This window comes from Meleagris gallopavo, chromosome 15 (genome assembly GCF_000146605.3).
Source record: "Meleagris gallopavo isolate NT-WF06-2002-E0010 breed Aviagen turkey brand Nicholas breeding stock chromosome 15, Turkey_5.1, whole genome shotgun sequence".
Lineage (NCBI taxonomy): Eukaryota > Metazoa > Chordata > Aves > Galliformes > Phasianidae > Meleagris > Meleagris gallopavo.
The window spans coordinates 11,349,894-11,373,065 of record NC_015025.2 but is presented as its reverse complement, the minus strand read 5'-3'; the positions used below and the strand labels follow the sequence as shown (position 1 = coordinate 11,373,065).

Genomic DNA, 23,172 nt, shown 5'->3' with positions numbered 1-23,172 from the left:
CGGGCGGGGGGGAGATGGGGCAGCCCTGCTGTGTGCCTGAATGGAGAGACGCGCTGCTGCAGTGCTAACGTGAGGATGGGCTGTTTTGGTGTTTGTTTGTTTGTTTTCTAAATATATGAGGAACTTTTCTTTTAAGTGATCTTAAACTCCGAACAAACGAATGAGTGGAGTGATAAATCCCCGTGCTCCAAGCACTTTGGTTAAGAGCCACTTTTTTGCAGGCACTTTCTTGCAGGCACTTTCTTCCAGCCCAGCGTTTGGCCTGTACTGACAGCTGCTTGGCAACAGATGGATGGAGAAGGGCAAGTTTTGTTTTGTGGGGGCTGTAAAATTAATAGGAGGAAATACGGTCTTGTGGTTAAAGCACAAGACTGGGAATCAAGTGATCGGTGTCCTTCCAATGGAGTTTCTGCTAGGAGTTTGAGCAAATCCAGTGAGCCTCAGGAAAATGAGAAGGGATTTCCCACAGACTCAGTGATAGTTGTTGAATCTCTTGGTGGAATCTGTGGGTTCATAGATGGTATTCAGTGAGTGATGGGAGCACTCTGCTGTAACGAAACGTGTGAGGAATAACTGTCAGCAGGAGCATTAAGCTGTAAGTTTTGGGTTGGGAAATGAGATTGTCAGCGTGTGGTGGCTTTAGATGAAATCGGTGTTAATTTTCAGGTAATTTATCTGCCGTATGTGGCTTTAAAATTGTGAGGAGTGAAACTGGTAGTGTGCACTGCGCTTCTCTATGATGGGAGTTGTGCACAGAACGTCCTTCCAATGCTCTGAGGAATCAGAATCTGATTGAAGAGGAAGGATGGAGTGGTGCAGACGTTTCACTGTCACGTGCCCGTGCTCTACAAAAGCTGTAATATGAAGTTGGCAGCTGTTGGTACTGGAAGTTAATAGAAGAAGCAAATAACTTAATTGAAGATGTTTCATAATTAGTGTGTGTTGTAACTTCTGAGCACTCTGTGTAGGGTGTTGCTGAATTTAATGTCTTAATCCCTACTGTTTGATAGTGGTTTACTCTTACATCTGATATTTAAATTTTGTTCCCTTGGTCTTGAAATTGCTGGTAAGTGCTTAATGGCACTTAATTTTGAAAGCAAAATCACAGCAAACCTTGTTCTTGCTGGGGTTCATGTCCCCAAACCTTTATTTTCCTTTAAAATATGGAGAAAATACACTCGAGGGAGGAATGTTCTTGTTGTTTTGTTCCTTTTTTTCCGAAAGAATTTCCTAGTGGAAGCCCAGGAAGTGCACGAGATGGGCAGTCATGGTAGGGGTGAGAAATAGAAAAAGAGGATGAGTGGCTTCCTTTGCATTTCTCTCTCTCTTGATCACAAAAGGTCACAGCAAAAGGCTGTACAGCGATTATGCTGCATGCAGCTGCAGTGGGTCCTTTTTGTTGGAGGTTCAGAGTTTTAACCTGTGATGAACCTGAAGGAATTGTAGCTTTGGACCCTACGCTTCTTGGTTCTTGTTATGAAGTCCAATTCTTCATCTTGCAACTTGAGTAGATAATCTCTTTAGCAAAGTTTTCAGGATGGTACATTATCTGAGCTGGAAGAAATTCCATCTCTCAAGATAGCGTGCTAATGCACTATTAAGTGTAGTTTATATTTCTGTAGTTTGTCTAATGGCCTTTGAAAATTATGCAGCGATCTGTAATGCTCCAGAGGACACTTTTAATTTCAGTAGGATGTTCTCTGTATTCTGTTTATGGCTCTCTAGAGAAAACTCTTAAAAATCCTTTGTTGCCTTTGCCAAACTATGTACCTGCAGCCATACTGCTGTGGCAATTCAACACAAGTTTGTATTCCTTTGCTGCCAGTTAAATGCTTCATGTTGATTCAAACACGTTTCTTTTAACGTCTCTGCTGGCTTTGTTAAAATCAGTTTGAAAGTGTTTTTTTTTCTTGAAAGGTCTTGAGATAATTTTTTATAGTGACTGGTTTGTTTCACTGAAGTAAGGAGAGCAGAATTAAAAGATACTTGTTCTCACGTTAGCTGAGAACACTTGACGTGTTTCATGACTAACATTGATAAACAACTCATTAGAAACAAGTTGAACAGTAGTTGAGGACTTTAGCAGTTATCATTAGTCACAGTGCGAGTTCCTGTGCTGTTTTCTGGAAGCCTTTTCAGCGGTGCTCCTGTGACCACGTAGAAAAGTTTGGCTGGCACTTCAGTGTGCTTGACCAGTGTGGGTTGGCAAGGTGCAGGACGCCGTCTGCCAAGTCTGTATCCCTGCTGACCTACCACCAAGGCTGCGCCTGCCAGGACTGTCATCCTTGACAGAGGATCTTTGTCAGAATTGCTGCTACTGATCCACCAACTATGAGGTAGTGTCTCTGAATTCTGGGTCAGTGGATGTCACAAACTGACAAATTTAGAATACTTCGCCATTCATTCATTCTGTGCAAGGGGGGGAAAAAAAGCTTGCTGAATTACTATTGTCAGTGTCCCCTCCAAATCCTGTAGCTTTTGTAAACTTGTCACAATCTTAATGCAATTCAGTTGGAATGGAAGTGTATACACACACACGTACAACTTTATTTTTTCCCCATCTTTTAAAGCTTTACGAATGTCCATAGCCCCTGCTTTCAGGTTACACTTTTTGTTGGCAATTCACATATTTAGTGGCAGTGTTTAAGATTTTATTCTTTAATGAAGATCTTTACATGAGCAGCTGAATTTTTGTAAAGCTTTGTTAATTTCTTCATGCATTTTAGGGCGTTTGGAAAATATGTCCATAGGTATGGCCATAAGTACGTCCAATTTTTTCCCACTTTTTTTTCCCAGATGGAGTATTGAGTCTATTTTAAACATTATTTGCTTGGCCTTGTCTACCAATAGTGGCATAAGTTTTTGTTGTCACATGTCGTGAAATTTAATCACATCCTTGTATGTGAATTTAATTTAGAAAGGGATGCCAGCTTGTAGTTATCTGCTGTGGTTACAGTAGATCCTGAATATCCTTAAAAATATGAGGCAGTGTGAGGGCAGTGTCAGGAGTGCTTCCTATGATAGATGATGACATTTTTCAGCATAACACTTCTGTTGGAAAATGCCAGTTAGCTGAGAGAGCAAATGTTTCTGGTGAAATACTTAGGAGAGGGATTCTGGTTCTCAAGTTGAATTTGTAACTTTTGAGAACTACAAAGTTGTGTAAGTAGAGCAGTTTCAGACTCCAGGCCCATGTGAGCATGTGATTTTTTCTGTTCTAAATGAATGTGTTAAGAAATAGGTACTAATTTTTTTTCAGGCTTGGAAAGGCTGGGGTTTTTTTGCTCCTTCTGACTCCCCCACTCTGTATCACTCTTTAACTATTTTTGTTGTGGTGCAAAATGAGTTTTCAACTTTCTGTTCTTTGGTTGCATTTTCTCTTGTGGTTTCCTTGGCATCATTTGGAAATTGAGGTGCCTTTGAAATGCAGTGGGTTCTGGTGAACTGTTTGTGATCGGACCTCTTTTGTGATACAGATAGTTATCACTTGTTCTACTTTATTTTTTTATAAAGAGTTATAAGAAGACTCCTAAGAAAAACCAAAACCATCACCTTTGTTATCTAAGCTGTATGGCTTTTATGGTATCAGTTCTGCCATGTACATTGCACTCATTACTTGCATCTTGGCCTTGGCCTCACCATTTTGGTTTCTTTAAAGAGTGCTGGTTAAATACTTCTCAGCTGACAAGAGTTACATGCTTCATTTTTTTTAAAGCTGTGCTAGATGCTGTACAGATGTGGAAATGAGCAAGTACTGTGTGAGAAAGCCAGGTCTGAAGCTGTTAATGCATTTTTTTGTTAGGGGAGCCAGTCACAGTTAGTAAAATTTTTGAAGATATCAGACAGTTCTTTTCTGGTCTTGTTTACATGTATTATTAGTTAGAATATGTTGCCTTACAAGGCATGCTTAAAGCAAAGAAGTCTTGTGCTAGTGTACAAGCAGCAATGTTTCCATCAACTGGATGTCCCCTTAGATATACAAGTCCAGTTCTGATGGAAATACCACAAGTTCCTTATTGGTATCCTCCATAAAATCTCTTTTCATCTTTTACTTACCCAGGGGAGATGAATTAAACAAATAGTTGATAATATTCTTAATGAGTAAGGTGTCACAAAGGGTAATTAAAGGAAAATATTTTGTGTTCCAAAGCTGTGGTGATGGTTGGGAATTATTGCCCAAGTTCTTAAGTGTGACCTGAGGATTAATTTTAACCTCAGTATGCAGGGAAAAAATACGGAGCTAGTGCTTATACCATGTTTGTCCTCAAGAAAGGATTAATTTAGTACCATTGCATTTAAAAGGAAAAAAAGGATCTGACTGAAACCAGGTGGATGTACCAGGTTGTACTTTTAGGCAGTTGTAAAAATGTACTGATGGCTGGATATATTGTAACAAGGTATATTGTAACAAGCTGTGATACAGTGTAATTGAGTTTTTTGAGCTTTCTCTCTGTGCATGTGCGGTGTTAGTATGTGTATGAAGTACTGAAGCATATCAAGGTTGAAGGGGTAATTAAGTTAGGCACAAAAACTGACTGCAAAACAGTTTGAACTGGCAAGTCTGAAGCAATTCTAATAAACTACCAATTGTGGGACTGGTTAGAAGGGCTGGTTTGTTTATGTTATGAAATTGAGTCTCCAAGCAGTTTCTAATCATGTGCAGTGAAGTTCAGGTTTCAGACTGAGTATGATGCTACAGGAAGCTTTCTTAATTTGCAAACAAGTAAATTAGGCAGGAAAAGAATAACATTTGTGCATTTGAAATGCACGCTTAGTGTTGACAGTAGGAAAGGAAGATAATATAGTTGTTAACCAATTTATGCTTCTTATGGGGTGATGGACTACTTCATTAATAGTACTTAAAATTCAGATCTTGCAGGTCGGAAACTCAGTGTTTGGGATAAGAGGCAGTAGTCTAAGAGATGCTCAGAACTACCAATATTCGTGAGTTGTGCTGTTAACTTGCTTTGTTTGTAGTTAGTTGGCTTGATGAGGCATTAAGAAAGGACTCACACAACTAGTTCCCTTCCATTTGCTCTACTGTTCAATAGGAATATCAATAACGTCCGCCCCAAAGTCTTATTGGATGCAGCCCTTGCTACCTTTTGTTTCTATCCATTAAAATCCCCCTCGTGTCATCTCATGCAATACATTACTCTGCAACACGGTTTTCAACTGAGATTCTCATGTAGCTTGGTTAAAATGTTATTCAGTAAAAGAAGGTAATGTGTCCTAGGCCTTCTGCCTCAAGGAAATTTAAGAAAGCTTTTCTCTTTCCACCTAAGAAAGTTATTGCCTGCTGATTCTAGAGGTTCAACAGTGCGAGCAATTTATGTGACGCTATGAAGGGAAATGTCACTCTTTAAAGCATATTTTTCTGCTCTCGTATCTTAGTGTTGTGCTGCAGTCATAGCTGGTAATGCATATGTCTAAAACCTTGGGAGAAATTGGTTGTAAATGTAGATGATCTGGTGAAGCTGTTCCTTGTAAATGTCATGATTATATAGAAACCTGTCAGTCATTAGATGCTGGGATTACATCAAATGCAAGTAAATGTTCTAAATGTGTTTTATGCACTTCATGTGGGAATGTTAAAACTCCTGAAGAGTTGTAGCTTCTACATGAAAATGTTTGATTTCTGTGCATAAATGCCCAAACCCCTGCTCTGTGACCTTAAATGGCTCCAAAGAAGGGAAGACTTTAAGTCGACAAATAATATATGAATCTTTTTAATACTATTCTGGTATTTTCTTTAATGAGAAAGCTGTAAGTCTTCAGTGTGTTTAGTTCCAAAACGAACTTCTCAAAGGCCTATGATGAGATGGGTTCAGTGTCACCTATGCTTCTGGAAGCCTGTCAGCAGTTTGTTGCTGGGTTTCTTTTTCCCCACGCTGCTCTAGAGCAGGTAAAAGTGCACTTCAGCAGAAGAGTCTAAGCAGCATGGGTGGCTGGTGTGGATTTACTGCAAGCATTCGTATCATTTACAGCTTCAGCACTGCCATTTTTCAGTGGTTGTATGTAGAATCTTTTTTTTTGTGAGGTTGTTTCAGGAATCCTTGTGTTGCTAGGCTTTGTATTTGGTGATAGGGATTCTGACTAACATAAAGTTTTGAGAGCAGATTTTTTCTTTAATTATTGTTTACAGAGACAAAGTCATTTCTCAAAATTCTCTTGGCTTGCCCTACAAATACCAGTTACTGTAGAGAATTGCTTTAGTAGAGCTATTCCAGCTTTCTTTGCTTCCAGTTAGCTTGTTTATTCTGAGAGTATAGTTGTGCGGAAATGATGTTGAAATGATATACAGCCTGTAAAATTTCATTCCTTGTTATTGCATGTACTACTACGTTTGAAATACTAAAGGAAAGAAAAATACACGTGATCATAGAACATGGGGCAGTTGTAATGGAATAGATTAGTTGCAAGAGCTAAGAGGCATTTATTGAAATCTCTTTTGAGCTTAACTTAACAGCAGGATTTTCTAGGGCATGTTCTGCCTCCGTGCTTACAATTCTTTGAAAGCATGCTTAGAAAACAGAAGTTTTTAATTGTCATCTCGTTGGCCTGATATTCTAGGTGGGTTCATTTCCTTTGTAGGGGTGTGAGCAGCTTCTGAAATCTTACAGCTATTGAATGTACCCAAGGCTTGGAAGTAAGTTAATTGTGATTATAAACAGCTTTTACTTTTTAGAACACTAAACTTTTATCCACAGTAAAAGAATAAATGTAGTCTGGTTTTGGCCAAGTTTATCTCCCTTTATGTATTTCCTGTTACTTTGAAGGGTGAAAAGGTTCTCATGTGGAACTATCCTAGGGAGCTGAGCCTACCTTGGAGATTTGCCATGTCCTTATTTCTTCACAATGTCGGTGAAACATAATTGCTTTTTTTCTTTCATTCTTGCAATACCCTCTTCTAAGGACCCGGTGGGGCAGTGGGAGACATCAGACTTTTTAATTTCTCGTTGTTTTCATTGTGTTTGTTGTTATCTTCCATTTCTTTCTGTATTACTGAAAAGCTGAAGAATCAAAGAAGTGCTGGTGGGGCTGAGCCAGGAGTGAAATAGGTGCACTGTTTTTTTTCCTGTAAAAAGTTGGTTCTAAAACTTCAAACCTGTATTTTTCATCACAGCTGAGTGTCCTTAGGTCTCTTCCCCACTTCCTTCATCTTCTGTGGCATAAAATCTAGAATGGTTGTACGTGGGACAGCATAGATGCTTTCTCTAGAGGTGTGTGCTGCATCTCTTATTGGAGCTGCTTACTATGTAGTTTGGTGTGGGCTTGAGCTCGTCGTGTCAGTGCAATACCGAAGTACAGTAAATGACTGGGGTTAGTGAAAGCCTTTTTGTTCTTGTTATTTTTGTTAAGGTACCCATCCACGTCTTTAAGTGTGTTTTTAAATGTCTAAATGCTTGGAAAAGCCTTATCAGAAACTCGGTCAAAGGTGGGAAAAGATAGCCTTAATTAAATGTAGGACTCTAAGGGAATCAGAGTAAAGGTTCATAGACCTTCATGTTAGCCCTTTTTCACTTATGTGCACATTTGGTGTTTCAGGGTCCATTAGGTTTTTTAATTCACCGCAGTTTATCAAAAGTTGAGAGACAATGTTGTTTGGCAGTTCTGTAGCAAGAAAGGAAGCATCTTTTGTTATTGACATCCTTTCTCTTAGCTCTGCTCTTGCTTTTTGCCAGCTGCTCATTGTCTATACTTGCTTATTTAGTATTCACAAGAGATTTTACAAGTTCTTATCAGCTCTTTGCCACAGGACATCATTTCCTCTTGTCATCGTTACTCCTTAATTTGGGAGGGGGGATGGTGTGTGAAGGGTTTACAGGAGAGCTGGTGAGTGGCAAAAACACCATTCATGAATCTGCTTGGGGTGCACAGCCTTGTTTTGTTTCTTCTCTCCTTTTTAAGGCACTTCGTAGCAAAGGTCACATATCCAGTGCTTGCTCTGCCGTGCTCCCCCTGCTCTTTTCTGGGGAAAGGAAAACAATTTTTTTTTTTTTTTTGCCAAAAGCTAAAAATATCCAGTGCTTCAAATATTCTTCTTAGAAGATATAAGGAAGTGCAGCATAAAAATAGCCGTAGCTGAAAAGATTGGCCGCATTTCTGAATGGCTCGTAAGGGATTGATTTGGAGGACTTTATGCTCTTTAAAAATGATGGAGTATCTAATTTGAGCTCAAGAATTTGAGCTATAGTGTTTTCTCCTTTTCAGAAATAAAGACCTATTTGTAAGGCTGATTACTTCCCTGGAGCAATGTCTGTGGATCCTGCTGCTTCCACCACGACTTCTGCTTGTTTCTGATAGCAGAAGTATCTTTGTATCTTCAGGTGAAGCACTGTGAGATAAGACAAATCTTAAAGCATATTTCCCAAGTTTGTTTTCAGCTCCTTCCAGAGTTTCCTTCTGAAGAAGTGTTTGGACATTAATGTTGACAGAAGCCATGCTGTCTCTTCGATCCTCTAAATGTCTCTTTTCTCACCTATTAGAGATGAATAGATGGGAACTCTGGTAATGTTTTCCTATATTCAGCTTTAGGCAGAGATTCGATTCTAGTAGGCTAGGAGGTTTGTTACGACAACTAGAGTTGAAATGAGCATTCTTTTAATATTATCTTTTTTTTGTTCTACCTTATTATTTACTTGTTTACTAATTGCTTGTTTACTCGTCTTCTTGATAGAGCTAAATTGGAAGAGTTGATTGTTATTTTTGATGTGAAGACTTCATCACTGACGTCTGTATGTTTATTTGTCAGCATCCAAGAAGTAATACAGCTCATCAGTGGCAATAACTGCTTTTGGTATACACTGACATTTATTTGAAAACAAGAATTAACAAAAAAAGACAGGCAAAACCCAACAAGTCTTTTGAAGACGTGTGTCAAATGACGTCAATGGCCAGTTTGTTCTCCTTTACTAGCCCAGCTGTAAAGCGTCTGTTGGGCTGGAAACAAGGAGATGAAGAGGAAAAATGGGCAGAAAAAGCTGTTGATGCTTTGGTCAAAAAGCTGAAAAAGAAAAAGGTGCTATGGAAGAACTGGAGAAAGCTTTGAGCAGTCCAGGACAGCCCAGCAAGTGTGTTACCATCCCTCGTTCTTTAGATGGACGACTTCAGGTTTCTCACAGAAAAGGCCTTCCCCATGTAATTTACTGTCGTGTCTGGCGTTGGCCTGATCTACAAAGCCATCATGAGCTGAAGCCTTTGGATATTTGTGAGTTTCCTTTTGGATCTAAACAGAAGGAAGTCTGCATCAATCCTTACCACTATAAGAGGGTGGAGAGCCCAGGTATGTTTGAGGGTGGCTATCAAAAAACAAATAAAATCCCCAGGAATCACACGTTCTTTGCATCAGTACTATACGATTAACTCAACTTGGTGTATGAGGAGGTTAGGAAGAATGATGTGTTCAAAAGTGAATTATTTCTTCTGAGGTGATGGTGAGATGTTGTCCATTCCATATCAGCTGCTTTTCCTTATGGTAAAACGTGGCTTTCCCACAGATCTTTGAAGACTGCTGCCTGTAAAGTTAGTGGCAAAGTCCTCATTTGCAATAAAGAAGGAGGGCAGTAATCAAAAGTCTCTGCATCTCTGTTGCAACTGACTGCTGTCTGCGAGTGCTTTAGCACAGCACTTGAATTCCAGACTTCAGTACTCCTGAATTTAAACGTTGAAATCCCAAGTTAGCAATACTTATGCATTGTATTATATATATATTTTTTGTCTTCAGTGAAAAGGTTTAGATGTAGCTATGTAGTTTGACTAGTAATTTCCATCTGTACTGCTTTTGTAATACACAGAGTGGATTTTACACTTCTAAATCAGTAGTTTGTTGTACACTACATGCAAACTGTTTTGTTTTTTGTAATTTAAAAAGTTGCTTTCAATTGCATGAAATATAGGTGTATTTCTGCTCTGTTTTTCTGCAAGACTGGAATGTTAGACCCTCATAAAATGCAACTTAAAAAAGTGAAGGAGAGAGAGGGGTTGGTGGTACAACAGGTTAATCCTTTCCACCATGCACATTGCTATTGAAATTTTCATGATGAGCAAAACTGCACATTGTTTATATCCTTTTCCTTCTATCTAAATGTTTTTTTGTTTTTGTTTTCCAGTTCTACCTCCAGTGTTAGTGCCTAGACACAGTGAATTCAATCCACAGCACAGTCTACTAGTTCAGTTCAGGAACCTAAGCCACAATGAACCACATATGCCGCATAATGCGACGTTTCCAGATTCCTTCCAGCAACCCAACAGCACTCCATTTTCCATTTCACCAAACAGTCCCTATCCACCTTCTCCAGCCAGCAGCACTTACCCAAGCTCCCCAGCTAGCTCTGGACCATCTAGTCCATTTCAGCTACCTGGTAAGTACAGCCTAAATATGAACTTAATTGAGAGATTTTATTGCAGTACTTAGCTGCTGTGATACTTACAATAAATTGCTTTGTTTGCATTTTAAGGAATTTTAATCCTAGTTTTGTTGCTGGTCAGAGTTGACTGTTATTGTTCTGTCTTTCCAAACATTCTTTGTCATGTATACTGTAGTAGTAAATTATTTTGCACAGCTTCAGTGTAAGATAATTGATGTGTGCTTTAGAAGAACATCTAGCAATGAAAGAAAGCAGATGGAACAGTCAAAGCAGAAAGTTTATTAATATCCTTCTCTGGAGAATACCTAAATATAGTATTTAACTGAAATAAAAAATAATTCTCAGTAGGAGAAACTTAAATACTTTGACAATAATGGTGGGTGGGAACTAAATGGAAAGGGCAAAGGAAAGAAGGTCTTGAATCTGCCTGGTTATTGCTGTGATTTATAAAGCTGAGAAGGTAAAGGATAAAAGAATACGTTTTTCCAGGAGCTCAGAGCCTTGTTAGTGTCCATTCTACATGGTATCCCTCCTCTTATTGTGTGCAGGTTCCTGCAGACCAAGCTGAGTTCAACCTTGTTGAAGGCTGTTTTAATGTGTTTACAACTCAGCTGTAAAGAGCAGAAATAAATAGTCTGTGTTGTTGAGGTTTATTCACTTTTTCTTTTTTTTCCTCTTGTGTATAGCTGATACTCCACCTCCTGCATATATGCCCCCTGATGATCAAATGGGGCAAGATAACTCTCAGTCTATGGACACAAGCAATACAATGATCCCTCAAATCATGCCAAATATATCTACCAGAGGTAAGCTGTATAGTCTGATGCAGAAGTAACCTTGTTTGGCTTCTTAATACTCATAATCAAATTGAATGTATAACTTCAAATGGTGCAGTAAATCTGTGCTGATAAATTGAAATAGTCCAAGAAAAAAAAATGGATTTACAACAGCAAGAACTAAGAAGCAAAAGTTGCCATGCTCATCTGCCTCTTGCTTTTAAAGTCTCAGATGTGTAGTGTGGCTACTGTAAGTTGAACTTTTTCATTTGCTGCTGCTTTACCTGCTGTCAGAATTGTATATGCGCAAAGGCTTTGAAAATTATGACCCAAATACCAATAATTTAAAAAAAAAAAAATTGAAAATGTGGACAGAAGAATCATGTGTCACCTGATATCACATTCATCTGAATCTTTTGTGTAGGATTTTTTTTTTTCCTTAATATCTGCCTTAAAACATCATGCCTTAAAGCAAAATCAACGGTCTAGCTGAAATGTGTGAAAGTAAGTTAAAATCATTAAGATTTTTATTTTTATTTTTTATTTTTATTTTGAAATGCTGACAGTTTTAGATGTAATGTGTTAAATTTTATGTAAACTGACATTTCCATTTTGCTTATTTTCAGATGTTCAGCCTGTTGCCTATGAGGAACCCAAACACTGGTGTTCGATTGTGTATTACGAATTGAACAATCGTGTTGGAGAGGCCTTTCATGCATCTTCTACAAGTGTCTTAGTAGATGGGTTTACAGATCCCTCCAATAATAAAAACAGGTTCTGCTTAGGTTTGCTCTCAAATGTTAATCGCAACTCAACCATTGAGAACACTAGACGACATATTGGGAAAGGTGAAGTTTAATTCTGTTTTGTGCACTTACAAAGTTAATCCTTGCTTTTACTGTTATTGCTTTTATTTATGAGTAGTCTTTGTAGCATAGGATAGTGCAGAGATAGTGAAATAGTTTGTGATTTATCTTCCTCTCTAATATCTGAAGATATTTTTTCTACGTGGATTGATTCTAATCAGTCTAGGAGTTGCACATGTTTTTTCTTTAGCAGTAATGTAAGGAAGTACTTGTATTTACAAACTGTTGTCGTAGGGCTTTTTTGTTACAGTCAGTGATATTCTGTATGTAGAAAGCTTTATTTCAGCACCAACAAACGCACAGGACTTCTGAAATCCTGTATCTTCTGCTTAAATACTTCATGCTCCTTTAGAGTGTGTCAGAGTGGTGGTTCTTCTGTTCATGGAGCACATTACACTGCTGTCTGCAGTATGTTAATATCTTGCATAAGTTGGCAGCGAGGCTTTGAAGTGCTAATGTAAAACTGCAAGGGCTCATTTGTCTGAGTGAATCCATGGGTGTGTATGTGTGTGGGAGGGATTCCTGGAGACAGCAGGTTGTGCAGGATCTTCTAGTTTTCCCGTAATGTTTGGCTGATAGCACATAGAGATGCACAGTGTTCATCTTTGATGGAATGTGCTTGAATTATCTTAAAATGCAGTGCTCCTTTTCTGAGAACCTCCTTTTTCATAATTAACTAACTAACAAAGTCCTTGAGAAGAAAACCTGCTTTCTCTTGCACGTATGAGACATTTTTAGCCATAAAATCATTTGTTATGTTTGAACTCCTGTGTTCTTGATACAACTCACTATTACTGATACAGCTGAACTTCAAGGCTTGTAATGTCTCTTATAAGGCTTTTAGTTAGAAATTACTATAAACGTGGCAAAAAATTGCAGTTGTTCTGGAGACCACCAAATACATTTTAATATTTGTTAGAATATTAAAATAGATGCAGTTCCGTTGTCTGAGAAAAGGAAATGGTATCAAGTGAGAACAGCAGACTTCTGGGAGGTGAATGGAGGTAGGGAGAAGTCCTTGTGAGGTTCTTTTGGTTTGAGTTACTGCTGTGGCTGGTACTAGTGGAGAAATGTTACATAGCCACTGGAGAAGATAATAAATCTAAATTAGATCCAAATTTGTGTGGAGTAGTATTGATCACAAGGAAATCTGGAGCTTTAAAATGTCTGTGTGTTTAGTACTGCTTATTAAACTAAAACTTTGCTTTACAGTTAAGATTGTTTTGGTATACAATATTATTTGTTTTTGGCTTTTGTTTGGAGAATCTTGTGATTTCTATGCTGCCTTAAAGCTACCTGCTTCTAATTTCTTAGCTTTTTCTGCAGAAGTATTGCATTGCAGGAGTAAATGACTTCTAGTTATACATTGGATTATTTTTGAATTACCAGTGTTCTCAGACTGTTAGATGCATCTTGCTTCTTTTTAGCTCCCTCAGTAGGCTTATATCCAAAAGAATTTAGCAGCAGGTGGTAGTTGCCCTTGTCTCTTTAAATAAACAGGATTGTGTAGTGAAAATGTGTTTTTGCACAGCCCAGGTTTTCTGCCAGCTGCTTATAGTAGGTCAAGCCAATGGTTCCTCTATGTGAACTTCATCCCACCTTAGTCCCAAGTGGATCTAGCAGTGTTCACAACAGTTGTTACTGTCTGAAAGATCAGCTGGCATCTGTTGACTTGCTAGAGCCTCGTATGGCAAACCGTGGAGCAGTCAGCAGGGCATTTCAGTAAGCTTCCCAAAGTGAGCCACATGTCAGGTGTGTGACTGTGACGGGTGGGAGAAGGGGAGAAGGTCTGGCAGAAAGAAGGCAGGAATCTCAACTGAAGTAACAGTGGGAATCTGTGTTTGAGCACTGAAGGGATCAATCAGCGGCTTTTATACGTGTTGAATAAGGCATAGTGCTCTAGTATGCCATTCATAACAGAGGAGGAGGGAATCTTTTATATGCCTAGCTGAATGCAGACAGTTGTGACAAATCAGGGTCTCCCTTGATTTTTAAGGTCCGTAAAACCTGATATTGGTTAAATTGTCCAGATAGTTGGACTTGCATCTCTTTTTGCTTGATAAAACCTGCCAAAAAAGTGAGCAGGCTGCAGATACACTTTCACATTCGTGTCCATCCCTGCTCCTGAGAATTTCATTGGAATTCCCATAGGCGGAAGTTACCACTTTATAAAACTGCAGTTTTAAAATCTGCCTGAGTTCTCTAGGAAACTGGCTTGGAATAACTGTTGATGTGTGGAAGTAGGTTGGTTGTTTTTTTTTTGTCTCTTCTGTAATTGACGAGAGAAGGACATCTAGTGGTTGATGTGTAATGAAGCTTGTATTTTGAAATGAGAAACTATGTTATCCCGTGGGCATAAGACAAAGCAGCTTTTCTGAAAAGCTCTTCAGACAGAAAACTGAGTTGCCTCTGATTTCAAGGGGATTGTATTAAGTACTGTATTTTTGGAGGAAAAAAAAATAATGCTTTTCTCAAACTTTGTTTTCAAGGAGTTCATCTCTACTATGTTGGTGGGGAAGTCTATGCCGAGTGTTTAAGTGACAGCAGCATATTTGTACAGAGCAGGAACTGCAACTACCACCACGGCTTTCATCCAACAACTGTATGCAAGATTCCTAGTGGATGCAGCCTGAAAATCTTTAACAATCAGGAGTTTGCTCAGCTTTTAGCTCAGTCTGTCAACCATGGATTTGAAGCAGTGTATGAGCTCACCAAAATGTGCACCATTCGAATGAGTTTTGTAAAGGTAAAGAAATTGTTTTGAGAGGCATTTAAGCTTACTGTGGATTTGAGTAGTCAGCAAACTGTGCCAATGTAACAAAGCTATTTTGACCCATACGAGTCTTTTCAATTTTAAATGTATTGGAGAGGTTAATTAGGGAAAGGGAAATCGATGCAAGAAAAGCACAGCTTGTCTTGTTAACTGTTGCCTGTATTCACTTCAGTATTCAGGACATGATTTTAATCATTGTAGCTACTGTAAAATTACAAAGGGAGGTCTGGACTTGTGCACTAAAGTTGAATGAGCAAAGCTAGCTAACTACACGACCTCTAAAAAAACAGTGTGGGTAAAGAGGAACATAAGTGATTGCAAAACAGATGTTCAAACTTCAGACACTTCATATAAATAAAGATACATAACTGCATTTTTATCGTGGAGAAAATACACTGATTAACAGGACAGTTTGACATTACAGATTTATTCTCATAGTAGTGTTTCCTCAAAATTGGCTGCCAGTTTCACATTTAGCTTGAAGTTCAGGCTTGTGCCATCCAGATTTTTTGTCTGTTGTTTTTTTTCATCTTGTCCAAAAAGAAAGCTTGAAATGATGTGTTCAGAGTTAAAATGAAGTGCGCTAGGAAGTCTTTGTACCACAAATATAAATAGACTTGTTGAAGTCAATACAAATCGCTAGATCTTGCCTCAGGGTACCCCAGCTGTTAAATACTAAGTATACAATGAGCTGCTTTTCTGAAATTGTTGAAATTTTATCTTGCCAATTGTGATAAATACTGTTCAGATGGAATGTGTGGAGGAAGAAACGGAAAGAACTGCAGCTAAATCGAGGAACCACTTTGAAATCAGCAGTGTGCTTTCCAAAGAAACTTGGATGGTCATGCTGGGCCTCTAGCAGGGAGGACTTGATTGAGGCTTCTGAGTGCAGCCTCCCTGCCACTCCTTTCTGACCTGCTGATTTTTGTTTTCTTGAGATGATAAGGATTGTTGTTAGATTTTGAGTTGACTTCAGATAAATTTCTTAGACGATGACTTTCTGCTAGTTGTTAGTACAGTTGTTTCTAGATGCAAGCATATTCTCTGGATTGATAACGTGGTGTTCGTTTTTTGTAGGGGTGGGGAGCTGAGTATCACCGACAAGATGTCACGAGCACCCCGTGCTGGATAGAAATTCATCTTCATGGGCCCCTCCAGTGGCTGGATAAAGTACTTACACAAATGGGTTCTCCTCTTAATCCCATTTCATCTGTTTCATAGTGCTGAAATTCCATCTTCAGCCTTATTTTTAGTGAACTTATTCTAATTCTAGAGAAACTTCCAGCGTGGATACTGTGAGCTATATGGAGAATGGATCTTATGGTTTTACTTTCTTTTTTTTTAAATCCCTTTGTGACCAATTCCATTGTGTATAGCTGAGCAGTTTTACATTTCAATTTGTTCTTGTGATGCTTAAGTGACAGTTGAGCCCTAAGGGAAAAAAAGAAAAAAAAAAAAAATATCTATTGGAAAAATTCAGAACACTTTTCCCCTCCTTGGAGTAGAACTTAAACAGGCATATGTCTTAACTGGAAATTATTTTTTGTCCTGTAGGGACAGAATGATGAAGACTGACTTCAGAAAATAAATACATATCATAGTTTGTTTTTTTTTTAATGTTTATAAAAACGTTTGAACATGTGCAGCTCCAGCTTGCAAGCTGTATTTTTAGTGTAGTTGCTTAACAAATTAAGTTTGACATCTGTCATAAAGAAAATTAGGCTTTCTTATGGCTAATTTGCCTAATTGAACAATGTGACTTTTTTAAAATGTACACATGAAATATACTTTTTACAAATGTCGGAGTGGTGTAAAAACACTTTGTCTATTGGAAAATGCTGTCATAAACACATTGTATATGAATGCAGAATAGCAGTTCTTAGTCTTTTCCCACTTCAGTTTTGTACTATTGCTTTTAACCACCATTTTAAATAGTAACTGATACAAGGTAAACATCTTGCACGTTTCTGGAGTAGTAATTTTTGTTTTTCTTTGACTTACACTCATGCCATTTGGATATGGTTGCCAAGGCCTATTTCTTTTTAGGTACCCTTTTCTATTTTAACATAAACACTAGTATTTGTAAATGGCAGTGCCTCGCTACTTTTTCGAAGGAGTAAGTTTTTTTTTATTTTCTTTTTTGGTGTTTTAGCTGTTTATTTTGCCTGTCTGGAATTGATCTGTGTTAAGCCTTTTAATCTCTCAGTAGACATTATGCAGTATTAGTGATTACACTGTATTTAATTCACTTTCAGTATGAGTTTGAGTCTCTTTGAAGACTGCGAGTGGCTTAGCAAATTAGTAAATGAACGCAGAAGCTCTTACTTCCAGATCATGTAATTTAATACAGGCCTGTTGTGAATGACCAAAAGTAATCACTTCTTTTGTAGACTACGTGAAACAGTGATTTTTGAGCCTGTTCTTAGCAACAGGTGTTCGGTCAGAATACTTGTAATTGGTAGCTTTATGGAAATCAAGGACTGCATTAGTATGAAATTTATCTTTTTGTAAGGAATTATGTTGCCTCTGCTGTTGTATTACTCAAACACTGTACTAAACACTAAAAGAAATCAGCTAAGTAACATATGCATAGTTTTCCCCAGTAAAAATAAAAAGGATTGAAGGAACATTCTAAGAGAATTAGAAGTGAATTATACAAAATCCATTTGCATGCAGAAAAAGACCTGTTATTAATTTTAACTCCTCCTTTTTCCTGGATATCTTTTCAGGACAGGGTGCAGTGTCTGGGGGAGAGACTGAAATCTCTAAAATGCAAACACTTATTAAAAGATGTGTTGCAGTTAATTACTGCAATCCTGAGACATTGATTGCTTACACAACTTCTTTTGTCTTCTATTGAATGACAGTTTCTGCTCAAATGTGGAAATCGTGCATTATATGGTACCTGAGTAAGAGATCATCTTAAGAGAAAAAAATTGTTTACGTGTCATTAAAATGTTTCTTATGAAATGCCTTAAAGGAATAAAGATAAACTGTAACACTTCTGCAGAACCCTCATGTTCTCTTGTACAGGTATTTCTATAGTACTTGGTGATTTTATTGTTGGTTTGTTGTTTTTTTTTGTTCTTGTTTTTTTTTTAAAGCAGTTTCTTCAGTGTGTGTTAAAGGGAATGTGCATCTTCAGAAGAAGGGAGAAAAACAATATTTGCCACTCACTTCTGGGGTCTTCTCTTTCATTCTTCGAAACAGCAACCCTGTTGACTGAATAAGATGCAGAGTCACTCGGCCGCAGGATCAGGCTTCCCATTTTCCTCTCCCCGACTTCTATCAAGTTGCTGAATGTGTATATTTGACACTACAGATATTTTGCTTGACGAGCTCTTAAAATGAATGTCTTGGCACATTGGATCAAAGAAAGATCTCAGTTGTAGGTACAAGCTTCTGCCTTATCCAAAATGTTTTTCACCCGGCTTCACCTCCGTTCGCTTGTTCGGATGCAGCTGACTAAAGGACTGAAGAATGGGTGCTGGAAGTAGTGTTTGCAAGTCAGAGCTGCTGTATTGTGGTTAGATTGGCTGCCCATGCAATGAACCATAATTTCTGCAATACTCTCTAGCTAACCCACTTCTGTTGCTGTCATTAAGTATTAAAGTACTCTGGCATTTCTGTGCTTGTGTACATATTCTTGATCTGTAATATATGCAGTGCTGAGGTTATCCTTGCGGCTGCTGATTTTGCCAGGACAGGCTTGCAGGAGCAGACCAAGTAAACGATTTGCCTATGCTCTGCTTTTCTGTTCTTTTTAAGTAGGACTTATTTTTGAGAGCTTCTCGGTTGATGTGCCTACTGGTTCATGGTGTTCCTAATCACATTTGGTTTATCTGTGCTGCCGATAGAAAGGTCAGATATCGCTGCACGGATAAGTTGGATGAGAACTGTTTGACACTAATTACGTTTTAAGTGTAGTGATAACAGAGATTGCTGCTTCTGTCGCAGCATACTTGTGTGTAAGTCACTTTATCTAGATGGAGGGATGGAGAAATGAAATCAGCCAGTAGTGTGGTAGTGGAAGATGAAGCATTATATATAGCCCAGCTTAGACTGAATGTTACTCTTCAGCAAAAACTGTTTTGGCTTTTATAAGTGTAAGTATTTTCTTCTTTTAAGGCCTATTTCTACTTACAATCAAAGACAGCACTAATTAACAGCTTTGACAATACCAGCAAGGAGCCTGGGACAGGCATACACTGAAGTTCTTTCTGGGTTTTCTTTCATAGTCACTAAGATAAGATCTTATCTTGGATATTCCTCCTTTGTGGGCATCAGTCTTGCTGGCAGTCAGACCAGCACCTTGTGGAAGTATTACATTCATTTCATTACATTAGACATGAAATAGTTACTCATGGAGGGCTGATGTTGGTTTATCATATCTATAGGACCAAAATAAAACTTCTGGTATGGCTGACTGATGAGAGACAATTAACAAAACATCCCATTAACTGAAACAGCGACGGAATAGCCTACACATTGATTCTGTGTAGAGCTGTTTAAAATACTGGAATTCTTTTATTTTTTGCATGAAGCTATGGCTTTTTTTTTCCCCACAGTATTACAGTGTGTAAGTTGTCAATTGGGCAGACACTCTTACATTGAAATATTTCAAGCTTTCCCTTTAATTTGAAATGTTTTGGGTTTTTTTTCTATTGTTTTAGTTATTCAAAGTACTGCTAGTGATGGTCTTAAAGAAAACAACAAAACAGTTTCTAAACATTTTGCTTCAAAAGACAAATGTGATTTTTTTTGTGGTTGTGAAGTTGCTGTTTAGGAAGGAAACCCATTCTGAATTCAAATCAATAGACCAAACCATCAGATTACAACGTAAACTTGCTTTATTGTGCTGCTCCATAAGCCTGCTTCTGTGTTTGTTGCAAGCATAACCTTTATGCTTTTGTTTACATTGTAGGAAACACAGTTCTAGTGATGAGGTTTTTCATTTAACTCTAAACATCTTTTTATTTTGTTAATTTTAAAACTACTAGGTTTTGCTATGTTATGTTTTTAAAGATTTTTTTTTTTTTGCATTCTGCTGCTCGTATTTCAATAAACATACAAAAAAAAAAAACAACAGATTTTTTTCTTATTTCCTTCATCTCTACCTCATTATGTGTTAAAATACTTGTAAATAAGTGTTGACTTATGTTGAGTTCCTGTAACGCTCTAGCAGAGTTTTTTTTTCCTGTAGATGTGCAGCTAAGGGTTACATCTCTGTGAGTAGCTAGCTGAAACAACCCATGAAATTGCTCTCTGCTCTGTTTTGGTGTGGAGGATTGGGGGGGAGGGGTGAAGGGGTTAATATATATATATATTTTTTATTTTAAAAGCAGAAAAGCTTTGGGCAAAACCCAGCTCGTATAGCCACCTCAGTTTGCATTGTGTGTTATAAATGAGTCAGAGGCTCCTTCTGTTCTCTGTATACAGAGACAAATGCAAATATCTAACTGACTTTTAAAGCAATAAGATGTTGGGTGTCATATGCTGTGCCAAAAAAAATGTGCCTGCCTTGCCTAGAGTGCTCTGCCCTGGTGAACCAAGGACCATCCATTCCCTGACATCTCCCCAGGAAATTCTGCTTGCCTAGAAGAACTGTTGCAAAGAAACTGCTTTTGCTGTAGGTATTCTAGGTGCATTACTGCTGTCTGCTGATCCATCTGGTGGGGCACTGCTCATAAAGAACATCTCTGAAGTTTTATGCGGAAGCCAAGTAACGTGGAATCAAGGAATTTTGTTTAGGGAGCTCACTGCTTTAATTACATACTTGTATCACTGAATTTTGCCCTTCACTCAAGTGATGTGAGCTGTGGAGGGGAAAGGGGTGTGTGTGTGTGTGTGTGTGTGTGTGTGTGTGTGACAGATGATTGTGTGATGGAGTGAGGCAAGTTAGAGCAGAATCAATGCTACTTTATTCCACCTGCTGTTGTTAGAAAGCTCTGCTGTGTGTATCTACTTTGTTTTCCAGATACTGTAGTATAGAAAAAAAAACTTGGATCATAAAATGATGACACTGGCTCCAATCCTGAATTCTTAAACAGTCTTCTGACTTGTGATGCAGAGCCAGCTATCTTCTGTGCGCACTGAGGCATTTGTAACAAGTCCCAAAGTACCTGTAAATTGTCAGCCACTCCGTTTCGTGTACATGCTTTTAGGTACTGCATCATCTTCCTGCTCGATTAGTATTGGCAGGAGAAGGAGTTTGTGCTGATCGGTGCTCTGCAAGTCAGCCAGCATTAGCGCTTTGTGTTGATAACGTTCAACACAAATAATCATTCCCCTCAGATTTTGGATAGCTGCATATAAACTTCTAAGCAAAGAAATGTCATCCTGTGCGTTTTTATCATACAGGCGTGGCAGAGATGGTTGTCTGTAGCTCAGTGCTGTGGATTTTCACTCCGGCTGCTGGCACGTGCAGTAGGAAGCAGAGGAGTAGCTTATCCGAACTGATAAACTCAGCCTGCTTGGGCTGTGGAGAGGAGGGACAAGATTTGTGCCATCCGTCTTGCATCTGCCCCCTAGACCTCCCACTGTGCTGTGGGAACAACAGAAATCTGAAATTTGGAAAACAATTGCTCCCCAAAGGGTGTGAGGCCATCGTATAAACTACTGAAATCCACTTGGAGCACTGCTGTCTTGCTTCTGCTTCCAGGTACTTAAATCAGGCATCCTTTTTTGTGGCTTTCCAGTTCCTGCACGTCACGACTGGTGCCCTTTAGGCTTTTAAAAACAGCATTTTCCCTTTTCCTCCTTTTATGTGTTGTCTCTTGCCATATGAAGACAACAGCATACTGTCCACGCAGCGTAGGACACTTCTCTGCAGAAAACCCACGTGGTGGAATTGCTGATACACTGGGTACAATGGCATATCGTGCCTTGAGTATGGGCTAGCTAGTTTTTGCAGGTGGATTGAAACATACAGCCTGGTTTTTTTTGTTTTTTTCTGTCCTATATTTCTGTATTTAGTCGTATTTTCCTTTTAAACTATCCAGAGAGACCTCCAGAGTGCAGTGCAGAGGAGCTGCTCTCATGGTGCCTGGTAAGAAGGCAGCCTCCAGCTGATCGAGTTCTAGTAGTGCTTTTGTATTAAAAGAGGGAGCAGGCCTTAATAAAAGAAAACTTGGCCTGAGCACCAACATAAAATACCCACGTGAAAGACGCTTCAGCATTTTACAACTTCCAGGCAGTTTGCATCAAATTCTTCTTTGAATATATTCTCGCTAACTGCCTTATAGGGCCCTGTGTTCAAACGTGCTGTAAAAATACTTCTGTAAACAACATATTTTATTTTTTTTTAGCTCTGAGTGCAAGCACAAGGGAAGGTCTGGATTGCAATCCTATTAGTTCTGCTGTTCTCTGCTTCTCAAGGTATATTTGAGGCTGCAGATTTGTTGGCTGGTAAATGCTGTTGGAGGACAATAGGGATCCAGGTGAAAGCAGAATATTCCTTCCAAAAATCAGGAGGCAGGAAATCCAGAATCCACAGAGTATGTCAGGCAGCATGCTTATTTTTGCTGTTTTTAATCCTTTCACTGCTATCTTAAACTTGTGCTCTATCGACAGATGGCCAGAAGCCAGCAGCACAACTGCCCCATGTCCTGATATGTGGTGAGGTGCTTATACCTGATGCAGTCTGTGGCTGGGCAAACTGCAGCGAGCAGCTCTGCATGTCTATGGAAGGAACTATAAGTCACTAGAAGTATCCCATGTAACTCAAGAAATGAGGATGGTTCCATTAAAAAACAAAACCATTTGAGAAGCACAGTATTCTTATTTACTCGGAATATTTTGATGTGCTAGCTGCAGTGTTACTATAGATGTGTATGATGGAAAGACTGCTAATGGGACAGAGCAGGTGTCTGTAGGGCTGGTTTATCACTTGTCTGTCAGTCTGTATTTAATTCTTGGACTCCTTGTGTTGCCTGGCTGCTGTCAGAATGATTTTCAGAGGTGCTGTGCTGGAGGCAGCGAAGCAGAAGGCAGCAGTCAGGGTGCCCATGGACTACCAGGTGTCCATCTGCCTCCTGCTTGAGGTCAAAAGTGGGTTTGGTAGGACAAAGCCACTGCTAGAGGAGTGCTCTGAGCAGCTCTAGGGCAGGGGCCTGCTTGTGCAGTGATGGTGTCAGAAAAATTCTGTGGGTCCCTTACTGTGTACTGGCAACATAAGAAGTCTCATACAGCAGCTGGCTTGGATTGCAGTGGTCCTTGGAGGCAGCCATTCTTTGTTCTGTCCCTCTGTAGCCCCTTGCCTTTACTAAGGGGAGGCAGGTTACACTCCAGTGTTGGCAGTGATATTGAACAGCAGATTGGTATCTTTAGAGATGGAAAGGGTAAATGGTGTCTTCTCCTCTTTTTCCCCCCATAAAACATTTGGGGGA

General features: G+C 38.9%; 1 protein-coding gene across 1 annotated transcript; it reads left to right on the top strand.

Annotated features, from left to right (window-relative positions):
* Positions 1–3,506: 3,506 nt before the first annotated feature.
* Positions 3,507–18,412, top strand: SMAD5 (SMAD family member 5). Its single transcript, XM_003210448.4, is given in 7 exon segments — positions 3,507–9,014; positions 9,017–9,286; positions 10,113–10,364; positions 11,057–11,176; positions 11,773–11,994; positions 14,502–14,758; positions 15,863–18,412. Coding segments are annotated over 7 exon segments (1,395 nt in total). The 5' UTR covers positions 3,507–8,884; the 3' UTR covers positions 16,007–18,412.
* Positions 18,413–23,172: the final 4,760 nt, after the last annotated feature.